Here is a 20,894-nt window from a genome sequence, read left to right as displayed (position 1 = left end):
CTGCCCCCTATGTACAAGAATATAACTACTATAATACTGCTCCTATGTACAAGAATATAACTACTATAATACTGCCCATATGTACAAGAATATAACTACTATAATACTGCTCCCTATGTACAAGAATATAACTACTATAATACTGCCCCCTATGTACAAGAATATAACTACTATAATACTGCCCCCTATGTACAAGAATATAACTACTATAATACTGCCCCTATGTACAAGAATATAACTACTATATTACTGCCCCCTATGTACAAGAATATAACTACTATAATACTGCCCCTATGTACAAGAATATAACTACTATAATACTGCCCCCTATGTACAAGAATATAACTACTATAATACAGCTCCTATGTACAAGAATATAACTACTATAATACTGCTCCCTATGTACAAGAATATAACTACTATAATACTGCCCCTATGTACAAGAATATAACTACTATAATACTGCCCCCTATGTACAAGAATATAACTACTATAATACTGCCCCTATGTACAAGAATATAACTACTATAATACTGCTCCTATGTACAAGAATATAACTACTATAATACTGCTCCTATGTACAAGAATATAACTACTATAATACTGCTCCCTATGTACAAGAATATAACTACTATAATACTGCCCCCTATGTACAAGAATATAACTACTATAATACTGGGAATAGGAAACAGGGAAAAAGAAGCCGGGTATCAAGCGGATCTTCATTAAAAAATAGCTTTTATTAGAAACATATAAAAGCAGCCAAGTCACAAGGACAAAACACGGAATACTAATCCACAGAGCATCGTAGTCCCAACGCGTTTCAGCTATATGTTAGCCTTAATCATGGGATAAATTCACTGTGAGACATAGTGATATATATGACTATGCATACAAAGATAGCTCCACCTAGACACAGGTGGTAAATGACTAATTGGTAGACTGGAGTAAATTTAAAAGTAACATGCTAATATAACAAGACATATAATATATAAGACATAGTATATTACTGCCCCCTATGTACAAGAATATAACTACTATATTACTGCCCCTTATGTAGCAGAATATAACTACTATAATACTGCTCCTATGTACAAGAATATAACTACTATAATACTGCCCCCTATGTACAAGAATATAACTACTATATTACTGCCCCCTATGTGGAAGAATATAACTACTATAATACTGCTCCTATGTACAAGAATATAACTACTATAATACTGTCCCCTATGTACAAAAATATAACTACTATAGTACTGTCCCCTATGTACAAGAATATAACTACTATAATACTGTCCCCTATGTACAAGAATATAACTACTATAATACTGCCCCCTATGTACAAGAATATAACTACTATATTACTGCCCCCTATGTAGAAGAATATAACTACTATAATATTGCTCCTATGTACAAGAATATAACTACTATAATACTGCTCCTATGTACAAGAATATAACTACTATAATATTGCTCCTATGTACAAGAATATAACTACTATAATACTGCTACTATCTACAAGAATATAACTACTATAATACTGCTCCTATCTACAAGAATATAACTACTATAATACTGCTCCTATGTACAAGAATATAACTACTATAATACTGCTCCCTATGTACAAGACTATAACTACTATAATACTGCTCCTATGTACAAGAATATAACTACTATAATACTGCCCCTATGTAGAAGAATATAACTACTATAATACTGCCCCTATGTACAAGAATATAACTACTATAATACTGCTCCTATGTACAAGAATATAACTACTATAATACTGCTCCTATGTACAAGAATATAACTACTATAATACTGCCCCTATGTACAAGAATATAACTACTATAATACTGCCCCTATGTACAAGAATATAACTACTATAATACTGCTCTTATGTACAAGAATATAACTACTATAATACTGCCCCTATGTACAAGAATATAACTACTATAATACTGCCCCTATGTACAAGAATAGAACTACTATAATACTGCTCCTATGTACAAGAATATAACTACTATAATACAGCCCCTATGTACAAGAATATAACTACTATAATACTGCCCCTAGGTACAAGAATATAACTACTATAATACTGCTCCTATGTACAAGGATATAACTACTATAATACTGCTCCCTATGTACAAGAATATAACTACTATAACACTGCTCCTCTGTACAAGAATATAACTACTATAATACTGCTCCTATGTACAAGAATATAACTACTATAATACTGCCCCTATGTACAAGAATATAACTACTATAATACTGCTCCTATGTACAAGAATATAACTACTATAATACAGCCCCTATGTACAAGAATATAACTACTATAATACTGCCCTTATGTACAAGAATATAACTACTATAATACTGCTCCTATGTACAAGGATATAACTACTATAATACTGCCCCTATGTACAAGAATATAACTACTATAATACTGCCCCTATGTACAAGAATATAACTACTATAATACTGCTCCTATGTACAAGAATATAACTACTATAATACTGCCCCTATGTACAAGAATATAACTACTATAATACTGCCCCTATGTACAAGAATATAACTACTATAATACTGCCCCCTATATACAAGAATAGAACTACTATAATACTGCTCCTATGTACAAGAATATAACTACTATAATACAGCCCCTATGTACAAGAATATAACTACTATAATACTGCCCCTATGTACAAGAATATAACTACTATAATACTGCCCCTATGTACAAGAATATAACTACTATAATACTGCTCCTATGTACAAGGATATAACTACTATAATACTGCCCCTATGTACAAGAATATAACTACTATAATACTGCCCCTATGTACAAGAATATAACTACTATAATACTGCTCCTATGTACAAGAATATAACTACTATAATACTGCCCCTATGTTCAAGAATATAACTACTATAATACTGCCCCTATGTACAAGAATATAACTACTATAATACTGCCCCCTATATACAAGAATAGAACTACTATAATACTGCTCCTATGTACAAGAATATAACTACTATAATACAGCCCCTATGTACAAGAATATAACTACTATAATACTGCCCCTATGTACAAGAATATAACTACTATAATACTGCCCCTATGTACAAGAATATAACTACTATAATACTGCTCCTATGTACAAGGATATAACTACTATAATACTGCCCCCTATGTACAAGAATATAACTACTATAATACTGCCCCCTATGTACAAGAATATAACTACTATAATACTGCCCCTATGTACAAGAATATAACTACTATAATACTGCTGCTATGTACAAGAATATAACTACTATAATACTGCCTCCTATGTACAAGAATATAACTACTATAATACTGCTCCTATGTACAAGGAAATAACTACTATAATACTGCCCCTATGTACAAGGATATAACTACTATAACACTGCCCCTATGTACAAGAATATAACTACTATAATACTGCTCCTATGTACAAGAATATAACTACTATAATACTGCTCCTATGTACAAGAATATAACTACTATAATACTGCTCCTATGTACAAGAATATAACTACTATAATACTGCCCCTATGTACAAGAATATAACTACTATAATACTGCCCCTATGTACAAGAATATAACTACTATAATACTGCCCCCTATATACAAGAATAGAACTACTATAATACTGCTCCTATGTACAAGAATATAACTACTATAATACTGCCCCTATGTACAAGAATATAACTACTATAATACTGCCCCTATGTACAAGAATATAACTACTATAATACTGCTCCTATGTACAAGGATATAACTACTATAATACTGCCCCTATGTACAAGAATATAACTACTATAATACTGCCCCTATGTACAAGAATATAACTACTATAATACTGCCCCTATGTAGAAGAATATAACTACTATAATACTGCCCCTATGTACAAGAATATAACTACTATAATACTGCTCCTATGTACAAGAATATAACTACTATAATACTGCTCCTATGTACAAGAATATAACTACTATAATACTGCCCCTATGTACAAGAATATAACTACTATAATACTGCCCCTATGTACAAGAATATAACTACTATAATACTGCTCTTATGTACAAGAATATAACTACTATAATACTGCCCCTATGTACAAGAATATAACTACTATAATACTGCCCCTATGTACAAGAATAGAACTACGATAATACTGCTCCTATGTACAAGAATATAACTACTATAATACAGCCCCTATGTACAAGAATATAACTACTATAATACTGCCCCTATGTACAAGAATATAACTACTATAATACTGCTCCTATGTACAAGGATATAACTACTATAATACTGCTCCCTATGTACAAGAATATAACTACTATAACACTGCTCCTCTGTACAAGAATATAACTACTATAATACTGCTCCTAAGTACAAGAATATAACTACTATAATACTGCCCCTATGTACAAGAATATAACTACTATAATACTGCTCCTATGTACAAGAATATAACTACTATAATACAGCCCCTATGTACAAGAATATAACTACTATAATACTGCCCTTATGTACAAGAATATAACTACTATAATACTGCTCCTATGTACAAGGATATAACTACTATAATACTGCCCCTATGTACAAGAATATAACTACTATAATACTGCCCCTATGTACAAGAATATAACTACTATAATACTGCTCCTATGTACAAGAATATAACTACTATAATACTGCCCCTATGTACAAGAATATAACTACTATAATACTGCCCCTATGTACAAGAATATAACTACTATAATACTGCCCCCTATATACAAGAATAGAACTACTATAATACTGCTCCTATGTACAAGAATATAACTACTATAATACAGCCCCTATGTACAAGAATATAACTACTATAATACTGCCCCTATGTACAAGAATATAACTACTATAATACTGCCCCTATGTACAAGAATATAACTACTATAATACTGCTCCTATGTACAAGGATATAACTACTATAATACTGCCCCTATGTACAAGAATATAACTACTATAATACTGCCCCTATGTGCAAGAATATAACTACTATAATACTGCTCCTATGTACAAGAATATAACTACTATAATACTGCCCCTATGTACAAGAATATAACTACTATAATACTGCCCCTATGTACAAGAATATAACTACTATAATACTGCTCCTATGTACAAGGATATAACTACTATAATACTGCCCCTATGTACAAGAATATAACTACTATAATACTGCCCCTATGTACAAGAATATAACTACTATAATACTGCTCCTATGTACAAGAATATAACTACTATAATACTGCCTCCTATGTACAAGAATATAACTACTATAATACTGCTCCTATGTACAAGGAAATAACTACTATAATACTGCCCCTATGTACAAGAATATAACTACTATAACACTGCCCCTATGTACAAGAATATAACTACTATAATACTGCTCCTATGTACAAGAATATAACTACTATAATACTGCTCCTATGTACAAGAATATAACTACTATAATACTGCTCCTATGTACAAGAATATAACTACTATAATACTGCCCCTATGTACAAGAATATAACTACTATAATACTGCCCCTATGTACAAGAATATAACTACTATAATACTGCCCCCTATATACAAGAATAGAACTACTATAATACTGCTCCTATGTACAAGAATATAACTACTATAATACTGCCCCTATGTACAAGAATATAACTACTATAATACTGCCCCTATGTACAAGAATATAACTACTATAATACTGCTCCTATGTACAAGGATATAACTACTATAATACTGCCCCTATGTACAAGAATATAACTACTATAATACTGCCCCTATGTACAAGAATATAACTACTATAATACTGCTCCTATGTACAAGAATATAACTACTATAATACTGCTCCTATGTACAAGAATATAACTACTATAATACTGCTCCTATGTACAAGAATATAACTACTATAATACTGCCCCTATGTACAAGAATATAACTACTATAATACTGCCCCTATGTACAAGAATATAACTACTATAATACTGCCCCCTATATACAAGAATAGAACTACTATAATACTGCTCCTATGTACAAGAATATAACTACTATAATACTGCCCCTATGTACAAGAATATAACTACTATAATACTGCCCCTATGTACAAGAATATAACTACTATAATACTGCTCCTATGTACAAGAATATAACTACTATAATACTGCCCCTATGTACAAGAATATAACTACTATAATACTGCTCCTATGTACAAGGATATAACTACTATAATACTGCTCCTTATAATAAAGAACAAAGTTTTGTTATCTTTTTGCACGTCCTGCAGCACAGATTGATACTTTCCCTGTGCTGTGCTATGTCCTATGATTCTGGGCTTCCTTTAAACTTTGTAACTAATCTTTCCAATTGCATTCTGATAAATGAGTCTAATAAAACAAGAGAAGACGTGGCAGCCAGAGAAGCGTCTTAATCTAATTAATCTTCTTGTGGGTCACACTGTAAATAGAATATCCTCAAACAGAAATGGGAAATTGATTAGATGCTGGAGCTACAACATGTCTATCACTGCAGATGATTTATAAGGGGGTCACCTGCAAGGTCAACGAAGAAACCAATTCCTAAAAAGTCTCTTTATACCTATTGCTCAATTATTAGGGTTCTGCCATTGAAAATGAGATTCTGTTTCAAATGGGAATATATATACAGCACAGACCAAAAGTTTGGACACACCTTCTCATTTAAAGATTTTTCTGTATTTTCATGACTTTGAAAATTGTACATTCACACTGAAGGCATCAAAACTATGAATTAACACATGTGGAATTATATACTTAACAAAAAAGTGTGAAACAACTGAAAATATGTCTTATATTCTAGGTTCTTCAAAGTAGCCACCTTTTGCTTTGATGACTGCTTTGCACACTCTTGGCATTCTCTTGATGAGCTTCAATTGAATCCATTGACCAAAATCTTCTGGATTTCCATGTAATAATATTTGATGAGATTCCTCATGGCACTGTGACAGCGGGACAACATTTAGCACTCCAGGCACACGCTTTCATTGCACCTCCACACCCGCTCCTGATTAGGGAGTGTTTTAATGGGCATGTTAAAAGAAAAACACAAAAATACTAAAAAAATACCATAATGACTTACTTTGGTAATGTTTTCAAATGATTTTCTCTTAACTCCAATATTCGCAATTTGCTTAGCCTGCAGAGAAGAGAGATCACTGTGAGCTGTACAAAGATACAAGCACATATCTGTATATACAGGTAAAAGGGATGAAATATAAAGAGAAAAATATCACAAAATCTTCTATAGAACGTGTGACTGCGTACATGGTTTATATCATGTGCATTTACATAATAGTTAAGTAAAGAAACAGATAGATAGATAGATATGAGCAGGGCCGCCATCAGGGCATTACTGCCCTTACTGGCGTATGGGGCCCATTGAGCAGAGGGGGCCCGGTCGGACCCCAGTTCTTCTGCTCATTGGGCTCCAGCGGCAGGATTCTGCCAGTTCAGTTACTGCGAACATGCGTTCTTGGGTGCACGTTCACTAGAAATCTATTGCAAAGGGGGGAAGCTTTCCACGCGGCAGTAGTTAACAGCCGCCGGCAGCTGACGTCAGCGCGCACATCACTGGCGTATGACGTCACTGTCATGCGCCGGTGACCGTGCTTTGGGCGATGGGAGAGTCAGGCACCGCTGGAGCGCGGCAAGGTTTTTTTGTAAAACCGCATTATGGGGGCAGAATGGAGAGACATGGGGGCAGGATGGAGACATTGGGGGCAGGATGGAGACATTGGGGGCAGGATGGAGACTATGGGGGCAGGATGGAGACACTGGGGGCAGGATGGAGACATTGGGGGCAGAATGGAGGCAAATGGAGACAATGGGAGCAGGATGGAGACAATGGGGGCAGGATGGAGACAGTGGGGGCAGGATGGAGACAGTGGGGGCAGGATGGAGACAGTGGGGGCAGGATGGAGACATTGGGGGCAGGATGGAGACATTGGGGGCAGGATGGAGACACTGGGGGCAGGATGGAGACATTGGGGGCAGAATGGAGACACTGGGGGCAGGATGGAGACATTGGGGGCAGAATGGAGGCAAATGGAGACAATGGGAGCAGGATGGAGACAATGGGGGCAGGATGGAGACATTGGGGGCAGAATGGAGACAGTGGGGGCAGGATGTGGGACATTATTACTGTAGGGTTAATTAAAGGATATTTTTACTGATGTGATGTATTTTATTTTTGAGGATACTGTTTTCAGTGAGGGGGGGTCCTGTTATTGTGCAGGGCAGCACTATGTCGATTTTTTTTCTTCATCTGGTGTAGTGTAGAAGTTCTGGAAAAAGTGGGTAATGTGCTCTGGAAGCGTTATTTTCAGCAGAGACAAATCCTGGCTGGATAAGTGATGGCGGTCTGCGGTGGATGAACAAGAAAAGCAAAGATGAAGGACTTCAACTAGAGATGTCACCGGTGAGTCAGGGTCTTATTTGTACACTGACACTATACACTATACACTATATACTATGTACAAAGCTCCTGTGCAGGGGTGGATTAAGAGTCGCAAAGGCCCCGGGCAGTTTGGAAGGCGCGGCCCCCCCCCACCAACAAACACACACACACCTGATGTATCACATGTCACATGATCCCCTGTGATAGTTCACGTGAAATTAATTTGGCACAATATTAATTATAATAATTTTTTTTAGGCTGTGTGCCCACTATGCGTTTTTTAAGCGTTTCCGCAGTGGCAATTCCACTGCAGAAACGCTTAAACGCTTGGTAGAAGGTCGGCCATGTTCCCCAATGGTAATCCGCATGTGCTGTGTACATGCTGCGGAAATTTCCGCTGCGGATTATCATTGCGGAAAAATCCGCAGCATTACCAATTATTTTGCAGTAGTGCGGCGTTTTCGCCGCCATTGACTTGCATTGGAACGCATGGATTACGCATCACTGTATCTGTACATGCGGAATCCATGCGTTTCAATGTGCGGATGGTACCCGGGTGTGGAGGACAGGAGACTCTCCTCCGGACCCGGGTACGATAGTACCTGTAAAAAAAAAGAATAAAATAAAAAATAAATATTATACTTACCTTCTGATGGCCCCCGGTGTCTTTATCCGATGCGTCCTGGCTTGCCGGCAGCTCGCAATGGTCTGAAAAGGACCTGCCGTGACGTCATTTAGTCAAGTGATGGGTCACGCGACCGCTGACATCGGCAGGCCATCAGAAGGTAAGTATATATTTATTTTTTACCATTCTTTTACGGTCACACTATATAAATCCATGCTGGTTGCATGGATTTATATAGTGTACCAAGTTGTCAAGCACTTTCCAAGTGATGCTAAAATCGCTTGGAAAGCGCTGATCAACACGCATGCGGAAATGCATGTGATGAACGCTTCACATCCGCATGTCCCTGGCAGGAAAACGCATGTACAATCCACATGTACAATCCGCATGCGTTTTTTCTGCCAGGGAGATGCAGAAACGCTCAAAAAAAATCCGGAGCATTTCTGCATCGTGGGCACATAGCCTTACATTAATTGTATGACTCAATATTGAGCACACGTAGCCATCTATACACAGCAGGAGGCCGCACATAGCCATCTATACACAGCGGGAGGCCGCACGTAGCCATCTATACACAGCGGGAGGCCGCACGTAGCCATCTATACACAGCAGGAGGCCGCACGTAGCCATCTATACACAGCGTGAGGCCGCAAGTAGCCATCTATACACAGCAGGAGGCCGCACATAGCCATCTATACACAGCGGGAGGCCGCACGTAGCCATCTATACACAGCAGGAGGCTCCACGGCGCCATCTATACACAGCGGGAGGCCGCACGGAGCCATCTACACACAGCGGGAGGCCGCACGGCGCGATCTATACACAGCAGGAGGCCGCACGGTGCCATCTATACACAGCAGGAGGCCGCACGGCGACATCTATACACAGCAGGAGGCCGCACGGCGCCATCTATACACAGCAGGGGGCCGAACGTAGCCATCTATTCACAGCAGGAGGCCGCACGTAGCCATCTATACACAGCGGTAGGCCGCACATAGCCATCTATACACAGCGGGAGGCCGCACGGCGCCATCTATACACAGCAGGAGGCCGCACTGAGCCATTAATACACAGCAGGAGGCCACACTGCACCATCTATATGCAGCAGGAGGCCGCAAGGTGCCATCTATACACAGCAGGAGGCCGCACGTAGCCATCTATACACAGCAGGAGGCCGCACGTAGCCATCTATACACAGCGGGAGGCTGCACGGCGCCATCTATACACAACAGGGGGCCGCACGTAGCCATCTATACACAGCAGGAGGCCGCACGTAGCCATCTATACACAGCGGGAGGCCGCACGTAGCCATCTATACACAGCGGGAGGCTGCACGGCGCCATCTATACACAACAGGGGGCCGCACGTAGCCATCTATACACAGCAGGAGGCCGCACATAGCCATCTATACACAGTGGGAGGCCGCACGGCACCATCTATACACAACAGGGGGCCGCACGTAGCCATCTATACACAGCAGGAGGCCGCACGTAGCCATCTATACACAGCGGGAGGCCGCACGTAGCCATCTATACACAGCGGGAGGCTGCACGGCGCCATCTATACACAGCAGGAGGCCACACTGCACCATCTATACACAGCAGGAGGCCGCAGTGCGCCATCTATAGACAGCAGGAGGCCGCATTGCGCCATCTATACACAGCAGGAGGCCGCACTGCGCCATCTATACACAGCAGGAGGCCGCACTGCGGCATCTATATACAGCAGGAGGCCGCACTGCGCCATCTATACACAGCAGGAGGCCGCACTGCGCCATCTATACACAGCAGGAGGCCGCACTGTGCCATCTATACACAGGAGGAGGCCGCAATGCGCCATCTATACACAGCAGGAGGCCGCACGTAGCCATCTATACACAGCGGGAGGCAGCACGGCACCATCTATACACAGCAGGGGGCCGCACGGCGCCATCTATACATAGCAGGGGGCCGAACGGTGCCATCTATACACAGCGGGAGGCCGCACGGCGCCATCTATACACAGCGGGAGGCTGCACGGCGCCCCCCCCAAGAGACAGCTGGAGGTCGCACGGTGCTATCTATACACAGCGGGAGGCCGCATGGCGCCATCTATACACAGCGGGAGGCCGCACAGCGCCCCCCCCCCAGAGACGGCAGGAGGCCGCACGGCGCCATCTATACTCAGCAGGAGGCCGCACGCAGTCACGCACACACACAAACATATACAGACATATACATACACACATAAACACATTTGAAACACAAAAATACATATAAACAGACATCACACAATGATATCCGCCTGCACACACACACACTGTCACACACACACACAGACACACACAGACTCACAATCCCCCAGCTCGGCTCCAGTCCTCCTGCTCTTCTCCGGTGCAGCACTGCAGGCCGGGCGCGCACTGCATGACGTCACAGCTAGGAGACATGGCTGCGCACAGGGCCGTGTCTCCTAGCAGTGTTGCGGCCGGGCCAGCACAGGAAAGTTAACTGCTGCAGTGCTGGCCCGTCCGAAGAAGAAGTAGCGGCCGTGCGCCGCTGCTGGGGGAGCGGTCCGGGGACCCCCCGCCACTGTCTGCCGATATGTGCCGCGGTGCCGCACATATAATGAGGGCAATCTGGCCATAGACACCCCGGAGACCCAGGCCCCCTGGAGGCTCGGGGCCCCGGGCGGTAGTCCAGATTGCCCTCATTATAATCCGCCTATGCTCCTGTGTATAATGTCACTTATGGTAATATTAGTATTGTGTTTTTTTATTAATGATCAGTATTGTAGTATTTGGTCATTATTAGTGATGAGCGAGCACTAAAATGCTCGGGTGCTTGAAGCTCGGGTCAAGCACATTGGAATACTCGGCTGCTCGATCCGAGCAACGAGCCCAATGTAAGTCTATGGGAAACTCAAGCATTTTTCTGGCGGTCCCCCCCAGCGGTCTGCAGAAGGTCAAAAATTGCCCAAATCGATGGGAACAGTGAATAGAGCATCACACATAGATTAGATAGATAGAAACATGTCAGTCACATACAGTACAGACCAAAAGTTTGGACACACCTTCTCATTTAAAGATTTTTCTGCATTTTTATGACTATGAAAATTGTACATTCACACTGAAGGCATCAAAACTATGAACTAACACATGTGGAATTATATACTTAACAAAAAAGTGTGAAACAACTGAAAATATGTCTTATATTCTAGGTTCTTCAAAGTAGCCACCTTTTGCTTTGATGACTGCTTTGCACACTCTTGGCATTCTCTTGATGAGCTTCAAGAGGTAGTCACCGGAAATGGTCTTCCAACAATCTTGAAGGAGTTCCCAGAGATGGTTAGCACTTGTTGGCCCTTTCGCCTTCACTCTGCGGTCCAGCTCACCCCAAACCATCTCAATTGGGTTCAGGTCTGGTGACTGTGGAGGCCAGGTCATCTGGTGTAGCACCCCATCACTCTCCTTCTTGGTCAAATAGCCCTTACACAGCCTGGAGGTGTGTTTGGGGTCATTGTCCTCTTGGAAAATAAATGATGGTCCAACTAAACGCAAACCGGATGGAATAGCATGCCGCTGCAAGATGTTGTGGTAGCCATGCTGGTTCAGTATGCCTTCAATTTTGAATAAATCCCCAACAGTGTCACCAGCAAAGCACCCCCACACCATCAAACCTCCTCCTCCATGCTTCACGGTGGGAACCAGGCATGTAGAGTCCATCCGTTCACCTTTTCTGCGTCGCACAAAGACACAGAGGTTGGAACCAAAGATCTCAAATTTGGACTCATCAGACCAAAGCACAGATTTCCACTGGTCTAATGTCCATTCCTTGTGTTCTTTAGCCCAAACAAGTCTCTTCTGCTTGTTGCCTGTCCTTAGCAGTGGTTTCCTAGCAGCTATTTTACCATGAAGGCCTGCTGCACAAAGTCTCCTCTTAACAGTTGTTGTAGAGATGTGTCTGCTGCTAGAACTCTGTGTGGCATTGACCTGGTCTCTAATCTGAGCTGCTGTTAACCTGCGATTTCTGAGGCTGGTGACTCGGATAAACTTATCCTCAGAAGCAGAGGTGACTCTTGGTCTTCCTTTCCTGGGGTGGTCCTCATGTGAGCCAGTTTCTTTGTAGTGCTTTATGGTTTTTGCAACTGCACTTGGGGACACATTCAAAGTTTTCCCAATTTTTCGGACTGACTGACCTTCATTTCTTAAAGTAATGATGGCCACTCGTTTTTCTTTACTTAGCTGATTTTTTCTTTCCATAATACAAATTCCAATAGTCTATTCAGTAGGACTATCAGCTGTGTATCCACCAGACTCCTGCACAACACAACTGATGGTCCCAACCCCATTTATAAGGCAAGAAATCCCACTTATTAAACCTGACAGGGCACACCTGTGAAGTGAAAACCACTTCCGGTGACTACCTCTTGAAGCTCATCAAGAGAATGCCAAGAGTGTGCAAAGCAGTCATCAAAGCAAAAGGTGGCTACTTTGAAGAACCTAGAATATAAGACATATTTTCAGCTGTTTCACACTTTTTTTGTTAAGTATATAATTCCACATGTGTTAATTCGTAGTTTTGATGCCTTCAGTGTGAATGTACAATTTTCATAGTCATGAAAATACAGAAAAATCTTTAAATGAGAACGTGTGTCCAAACTTTTGGTCTGTACTGTATATAATAAGTACAGTGACAGTGTTGATTACTGTACTTGTCATTTAGTGTTAAAATAAAGTACTTATTATAAAAAAAATTGGCATGGGATTCCCCGTAATTTTAGTCTCTAGCGGAGGTTAAGCAGAGGGCTGGGGCAGATGTTTGAAGCCTGGGAAGAGGGTAATACCCACGGAGCTTCCCAGGCTACTAATATCAGCCCCCAGCTGAATACCTAGCCTTTACTATCTATTAAAATGGGGGACCCCCCAAAAAAATGACGTGATGTCCCCCCTATTTTAATAGCTAGCAAAGGCTAGGCAGACAGCTGGGGGCTGATATTAATAGCCCAGGAAGGGTGCCATGAATATTGGCCCCCTCCCAGGCTAGAAACACCAGCCGTAGCCGCCCCAGAAATGGCGCATCCATAGGATGCACCAATTCTGGTACTTAGCCTCGCTCTTCCCACTGCCCTGTAGCGGTGGCAGTGGGGTAATAGGGCAGGGGTTGATGTCAGCTTATAATGCCAGCTGACATCAAGCCCAGGTTAGTAATGGAGAGGCGTCTATAAGACACCCCCATTACTAACCCCATAGTGAAAGTTAAAAAAAACACCAACACCCAGAATAAAATCCTTTAATTTAAATAAAGACACAATACTTTAATGTTCTAAATTAAACTGTACTTACCGTATCGCCCATTCCAGCTGAAGCCAACGATCTCCTGCAATAAAAGTAAAATAATAAACCAACCTCATCCTTACCTTTCCATGATTCCCAGGACGGCTTCAGCTCTGCTATATTGACATGACAGGCTGGAGCGCAGCAGAACGCTGCCATCCAGCTTGCCATGCCGCAGACACTGAGAAGCTCCTCAGTGAAGCACCTCAGTGTCTGGCTGTGACGGCATCCAAATGAGCCGAGTTCATGTCCAATGAACTCAGCTCACCTCATGCACGTCACTGACAGCGTGGGAGAATTCTCCTGCTCAAGCGGTGCCGGCAAATTCTCCCACGCTGGGATGGCATTGAGATGGCAGGCTGGATGGTAGCCTCTATGTAAATTGATTAAATGCTCAAACAATGAGACCTGAGCCCCGTGGAATAATACCCTCCCTAACTCTTGCCCTGTGGATGTGTACGTTAAAGAACAAATGTGAACTATTTAAGGAACACATGTGCCTCTGTAGCAGGCAGAATTGAAAGAGACTTTACAAGGAGAAACTAAGATCAGACTCTCTTCAGACCATCAGCTTAGTAGCATGGCTTTATCCAGAGACACAGATTTGGATTCTACATGATTCCAGCCTAAGGGTAAATGGCACTGTCTGGAAAGATACGGATCTGCTGCATTGACCATCAGAGAGCCCATGGATACATTTGGGGAGACCAGGTTGGGACGATGAAGTCACCTGGCCCCTTAAATATGTTGTTTGAGGTTGTCAGGTGGGACCCTCCGGTCACCTGGAACCCATGAAGACATTCGGGGAAGCCACATTGGGACCAGCCGTCATCTGGCTCCATGGAAACTCTTGGAGAGGCCAGGGTGGGACCCTCCGGTTTCCTGGCCTTGTACCTCGATGGACTGTCTGCTTCCTAAGCTTGTCGCTATCTCCTCTCTGTGGGGATCCACCAGAAGCGGGGGGCCACTGGTTGAGGTAGTTGGCCCTGGAAGTCCCAAAGTCACAGCTGTTCTATCCCAGACGGGAGGAGAAGGAAGGATGAGACTGTGTAATTTTGCACCATCTTGGGTATTTGCTGGGACTGTTCTATTTGTTTATTGTCCGCTTGTGCTTAAATAAAGTATTGCCACGCTGTTTTACCATCACCCTGTGTTGTCTGAGTAGTATTATGCTCACGGAAGACCCCGGGTCTTCACAATAGCCTTTTGACTAGACACTGCAGGTGAAAGAGGTCTTGTAAGTATTGTAGCATCAAAAATGTCATCAGTGAACCTATTAAGATATGATTAGTCACAGAGTAGAAATCAATACTTACTGTAATGGGCAGTGTGAAAATAGCTCACACTAGATATCACAGAAAAAAAAGGGATTGTTACAGAGATCAACATTTCAGAGTCAGCTTACCTTCCAAAATTGGCTGGAAGATACTCAAGAAAGGCATCATTAAGGTACAGCTGAGTTAAATTAAGAAGCTGCGTAAAGCCATCCGGTAACCTTACAAAAGGAAGAAGAAAATGAAACTCATCAATTATAACACAAGTATTCACCTTCAGTAGTGTCACATTGTCACTATCACTGATCTACCCCAGGTAGACACTAACTGCTCCTATATTCCTGTACTGTGACATCACTGTGTATATTATCCCTGTACTGTGACATCACTGTGTGTATTATCTCTGTACTGTGACATCACTGTGTATATTATCCCTGTACTGTGACATCACTGTGTGTATTATCTCTGTACGGTGACATCACTGTGTGTATTATCCCTGTACTGTGACATCACTGTGTGTATTATCTCTGTACTGTGACATCACTGTGTGTATTATCCCTGTACTGTGACATCACTGTGTGCATTATCCCTGTATTGTGACATCACTATGTGTATTATCCCTGTACTGTGACATCACTGTGTGCATTATCCCTGTACTGTGACATCACTGTGTATATTATCCCTGTACTGTGACATCACTGTGTAATTATCCCTGTACTGTGACATCACTGTGTGTATTATCCCTGTACTGTGACATCGCTGTGTGTATTATCGCTGTACTGTGACATCACTGTGTGTATTATCTCTGTACTGTGACATCGCTGTTTGTATTATCTCTGTACTGTGACATCACTGTGTGTATTATCTCTGTACTGTGACATCACTATGTATATTATCCCTGTACTGTGACATCACTGTGTGTTTTATCCCTGTACTGAGACATCACTGTGGGTATCATCAATGTACTGTGATATCACTGTGTGTATTATCTCTGTACTGTGACATCACTGTGTATATTATCCCGGTACTGTGACATCACTGTGTGTATTATCTCTGTACTGTGACATCACTGTGTGTATTATCTCTGTACTGTGACATCACTGTGTATATTAGCTCTGTACTGTGACATCACTGTGTGCATTATCCCTGTACTGTGACATCACTGTGTGTATTATCCCTGTACTGTGACATCGCTATGTGTATAATCCCTGCACTGTGACATCGCTATGTGTATTCACACTGTACTGTGACATCACTGTGTATATTATCAATGTACTGTGACATCACTTTGTGTATTATCCCTGTACTGTGACATCACTGTAGTATCCCTGTACTGTGACATCACTGTGTGTATTATCTCTGTACTGTGACATCACTGTGTATATTAGCTCTGTACTGTGACATCACTGTGTGTATTATCTCTGTACTGTGACATCACTGTGTGTATTATCCATGTACTGTGACATCACTGTGTGTATTATCTCTGTACTGTGACATCATTTTGTATTATCCCTGTACTGTGATATCACTGTGTGTATTATCTCGGTACTGTGACATCACTGTGTATTTTATCTCTGTACTGTGACATCACTGTGTGTATTATTCCTGTACTATGACATCACTGTGTATATTATCCCTGTACTGTGACATCACTGTGTGTATTATCCCTGTACTTTGACATCACTGTGTGTATTATCTCTGTACTGTGACATCACTGTGTGTATTATCCCTGTACTGTGACATCACTGTGTATATTATCCCTGTACTGTGAAGTCACTGTGTGTATTATCCCTGTACTGTGACATCACTGTGTTTATTATCCCTGTACTGTGACATCACTGTGTGTATTATCCCTTTACTGTGAAGTCACTGTGTGTATTATCCCTGTACTGTAACATCACTGTGTGTATTATCCCTGTACTGTGACATCACTGTGTGTATTATCCCTGTACTGTGACATCACTGTGTGTATTATCCCTGTACTGTGACATCACTGTGTATATTATCCATGTACTGTGAAGTCACTGTGTGTATTATCCCTGTACTGTGACATCACTGTGTGTATTATCCCTGTACTGTGACATCACTGTGTGTATTATCCCTGTACTGTGACATCACTGTGTGTATTATCCCTGTACTGTGACATCACTGTGTATATTATCCATGTACTGTGAAGTCACTGTGTGTATTATCCCTGTACTGTGACATCACTGTGTGTATTATCCCTTTACTGTGAAGTCACTGTGTGTATTATCCCTGTACTGTGACATCACTGTGTGTATTATCCCTGTACTGTGACATCACTGTGTGTATTATCCCTGTACTGTGACATCACTGTGTATATTATCCATGTACTGTGAAGTCACTGTGTGTATTATCCCTGTACTGTGACATCACTGTGTGTATTATCTCTGTACTGTGACATCACTGTGTGTATTATCCCTGTACTGTGACATCACTGTGTGTATTATCCCTGCACTGTGACATCATTTTGTATTATCCCTATACTGTGATATCACTGTGTGTATTATCCCTGTACTGTGACATCACTGTGTATTTTATCTCTGTACTGTGACATCACTGTGTGTATTATCCCTGTACTGTGACATCACTGTGTGTATTATCCCTGTACTGTGACATCACTGTGTGTATTATCCCTGTACTGTGACATCACTGTGTATATTATCCCTGTACTGTGACATCACTGTGTATACTATCTCTGTACTGTGACATCACTGTGTATTTTATCTCTGTACTGTGACATCACTGTGTGTATTATCCCTGTACTGTGACATCACTGTGTGTATTATCCCTGTACTGTGACATCACTCTGTGTATTATCCCTGTACTGTGACATCACTGTGTATATTATCCCTGTACTGTGACATCACTGTGTATATTATCCCTGTACTGTGACATCACTGTGTGTATTATCCCTGTACTGTGAAGTCACTGTGTGTATTATCCCTGTACTGTGACATCACTGTGTGTATTATCCCTGTACTGTGACATCACTGTGTATATTATCCCTGTACTGTGACATCACTGTGTGTATTATCCCTGTACTGTGACATCACTGTGTTTATTATCTCTGTACTGTGACATCACTGTGTGTATTATCCCTGTACTGTGACATCGCTTTGTATATTATCTCTGTACTGTGACATCACTGTGTTTATTATCTCTGTACTGTGACATCACTGTGTGTATTATCCCTGTACTGTGACATCACTGTGTGTATTATCCCTGTACTGTGACATCACTGTGTATATTATCTCTGTACGGTGACATCACTGTGTGTATTATCCCTGTACTGTGACATCACTGTGTGTATTATCTCTGTACTGTGACATCACTGTGTGTATTATCCCTGTACTGTGACATCACTGTGTATATTATCCCTGTACTGTGACATCACTGTGTATGTTATCCCTGTACTGTGACATCACTGTGTATATTATCCCTGTACTGTGACATCACTGTGTATATTATCTCTGTACTGTGACATCACTGTGTATGTTATCCCTGTACTGTGACATCACTGTGTATGTTATCCCTGTACTGTGACATCACTGTGTATATTATCCCTGTACTGTGACATCACTGTGTATGTTATCCTTGTACTGTGACATCACTGTGTATGTTATCCCTGTACTGTGACATCACTGTGTATATTATCTCTGTACGGTGACATCACTGTGTGTATTATCCCTGTACTGTGACATCACTGTGTATATTATCCCTGTACTGTGACATCACTGTGTGTATTATCCCTGTACTGTGACATCACTGTGTTTATTATCTCTGTACTGTGACATCACTGTGTGTATTATCCCTGTTCTGTGACATCGCTGTGTATATTATCTCTGTACTGTGACATCACTGTGTTTATTATCTCTGTACTGTGACATCACTGTGTGTATTATCCCTGTACTGTGACATCACTGCGTATATTATCCCTGTACTGTGACATCACTGTGTATATTATCTCTGTACGGTGACATCACTGTGTGTATTATCCCTGTACTGTGACATCACTGTGTGTATAATCCCTGTACTGTGACATCACTATGTGTATTCACCCTGTAATGTGACACCACTGTGTATATTATCCCTGTACTGTGACATCAGTGTAGATTATCTCAGTACTGTGACATCACTGTGTGTATTATCCCTGTACTGTGACATCAGTGTAGATTATCTCAGTACTGTGACATCACTGAGTGTATTATCTCTGTACTGTGACATCACTGTGTATATTATCCCTGTACTGTGACATCACTGAGTGTATTATCCCTGTACTAAGACATCACTGTGGGTATTATCCATGTACTGTGATATCACTGTGTGTATTATCTCTGTACTGTGACATCACTGTGTATATTATCCCTGTACTGTGACATCACTGTGTGTATCATCCATGTACTGTGATATCACTGTGTGTATTATCTCTGTACTGTGACATTACTGTGTATATTATCCCTGTACTGTGACATCACTGTGCATATTACCCCTGTACTGTGACATCACTGTGTGCATAATCCCTGCACTGTGACATCGCTATGTGTATTCACCCTGTACTGTGACATCACTGTGTATATTATCAATGTACTGTGACATCACTGTGTGTATTATCCCTGTACTGTGACATCACTGTAGTATCCTTATACTGTGACATCACTGTGTGTATTATCCCTGTACTGTGAAGTCACTGTGTGTATTATCCCTGTACTGTGACATCACTGTGTGTATTATCCCTGTACTGTGACATCACTGTGTATATTATCCCTGTAATGTGACATCACTGTGTGTATTATCCCTGTACTGTGACATCACTGTGTTTGTTATCTCTGTACTGTGACATCGCTGTGTGTATTATCCCTGCACTGTGACATCACTGTGTATATTATCCCTGTACTGTGACATCACTGTGTGTATTATCCCCTGTACTGTGACATTATATGTTCGCTGACATTCATATCAGGTGTCTTACTTTGAGATTGGGTTGACGCTGGCCTCTACTATTGTTAAACATTTACAGCATTTGATATTATCTGGAAATTCCTGTATACCTGGAAGAAGAAAAAAAACCATGATGTGAATATTGGATGATCAGACAGTATTCTATCAATTACAGATGATTATATTACTGGTTGATGTGAATGTTT

The 20,894-nt window shown here is 41.1% G+C and overlaps 1 protein-coding gene across 8 annotated transcripts in view; it reads right to left on the bottom strand.

Moving 5' to 3' along the window:
* The window catches only part of LRRC7 (leucine rich repeat containing 7), a 447,011-nt gene that overhangs the window by 111,309 nt on the left and 314,808 nt on the right, over positions 1-20,894 (bottom strand). For all 8 annotated transcript variants that reach the window (XM_073643876.1, XM_073643877.1, XM_073643878.1 and 5 more), the window contains 3 exons: positions 20,720-20,798; positions 15,858-15,947; positions 7,200-7,256 (listed from right to left, as the gene is read on the bottom strand). In XM_073643876.1, the coding sequence (XP_073499977.1) occupies positions 7,200-7,256; positions 15,858-15,947; positions 20,720-20,798 (226 nt within the window). The remainder of the gene's footprint in view (positions 1-7,199; positions 7,257-15,857; positions 15,948-20,719; positions 20,799-20,894) is intronic.

Source organism: Phyllobates terribilis, unplaced genomic scaffold (assembly GCF_046119375.1).
Source record: "Phyllobates terribilis strain yellow unplaced genomic scaffold, ASM4611937v1 Scaffold_8__6_contigs__length_399053987, whole genome shotgun sequence".
Classification (NCBI taxonomy): Eukaryota; Metazoa; Chordata; class Amphibia; order Anura; family Dendrobatidae; genus Phyllobates; species Phyllobates terribilis.
This window is presented reverse-complemented; position numbering and strand designations above follow the sequence as displayed.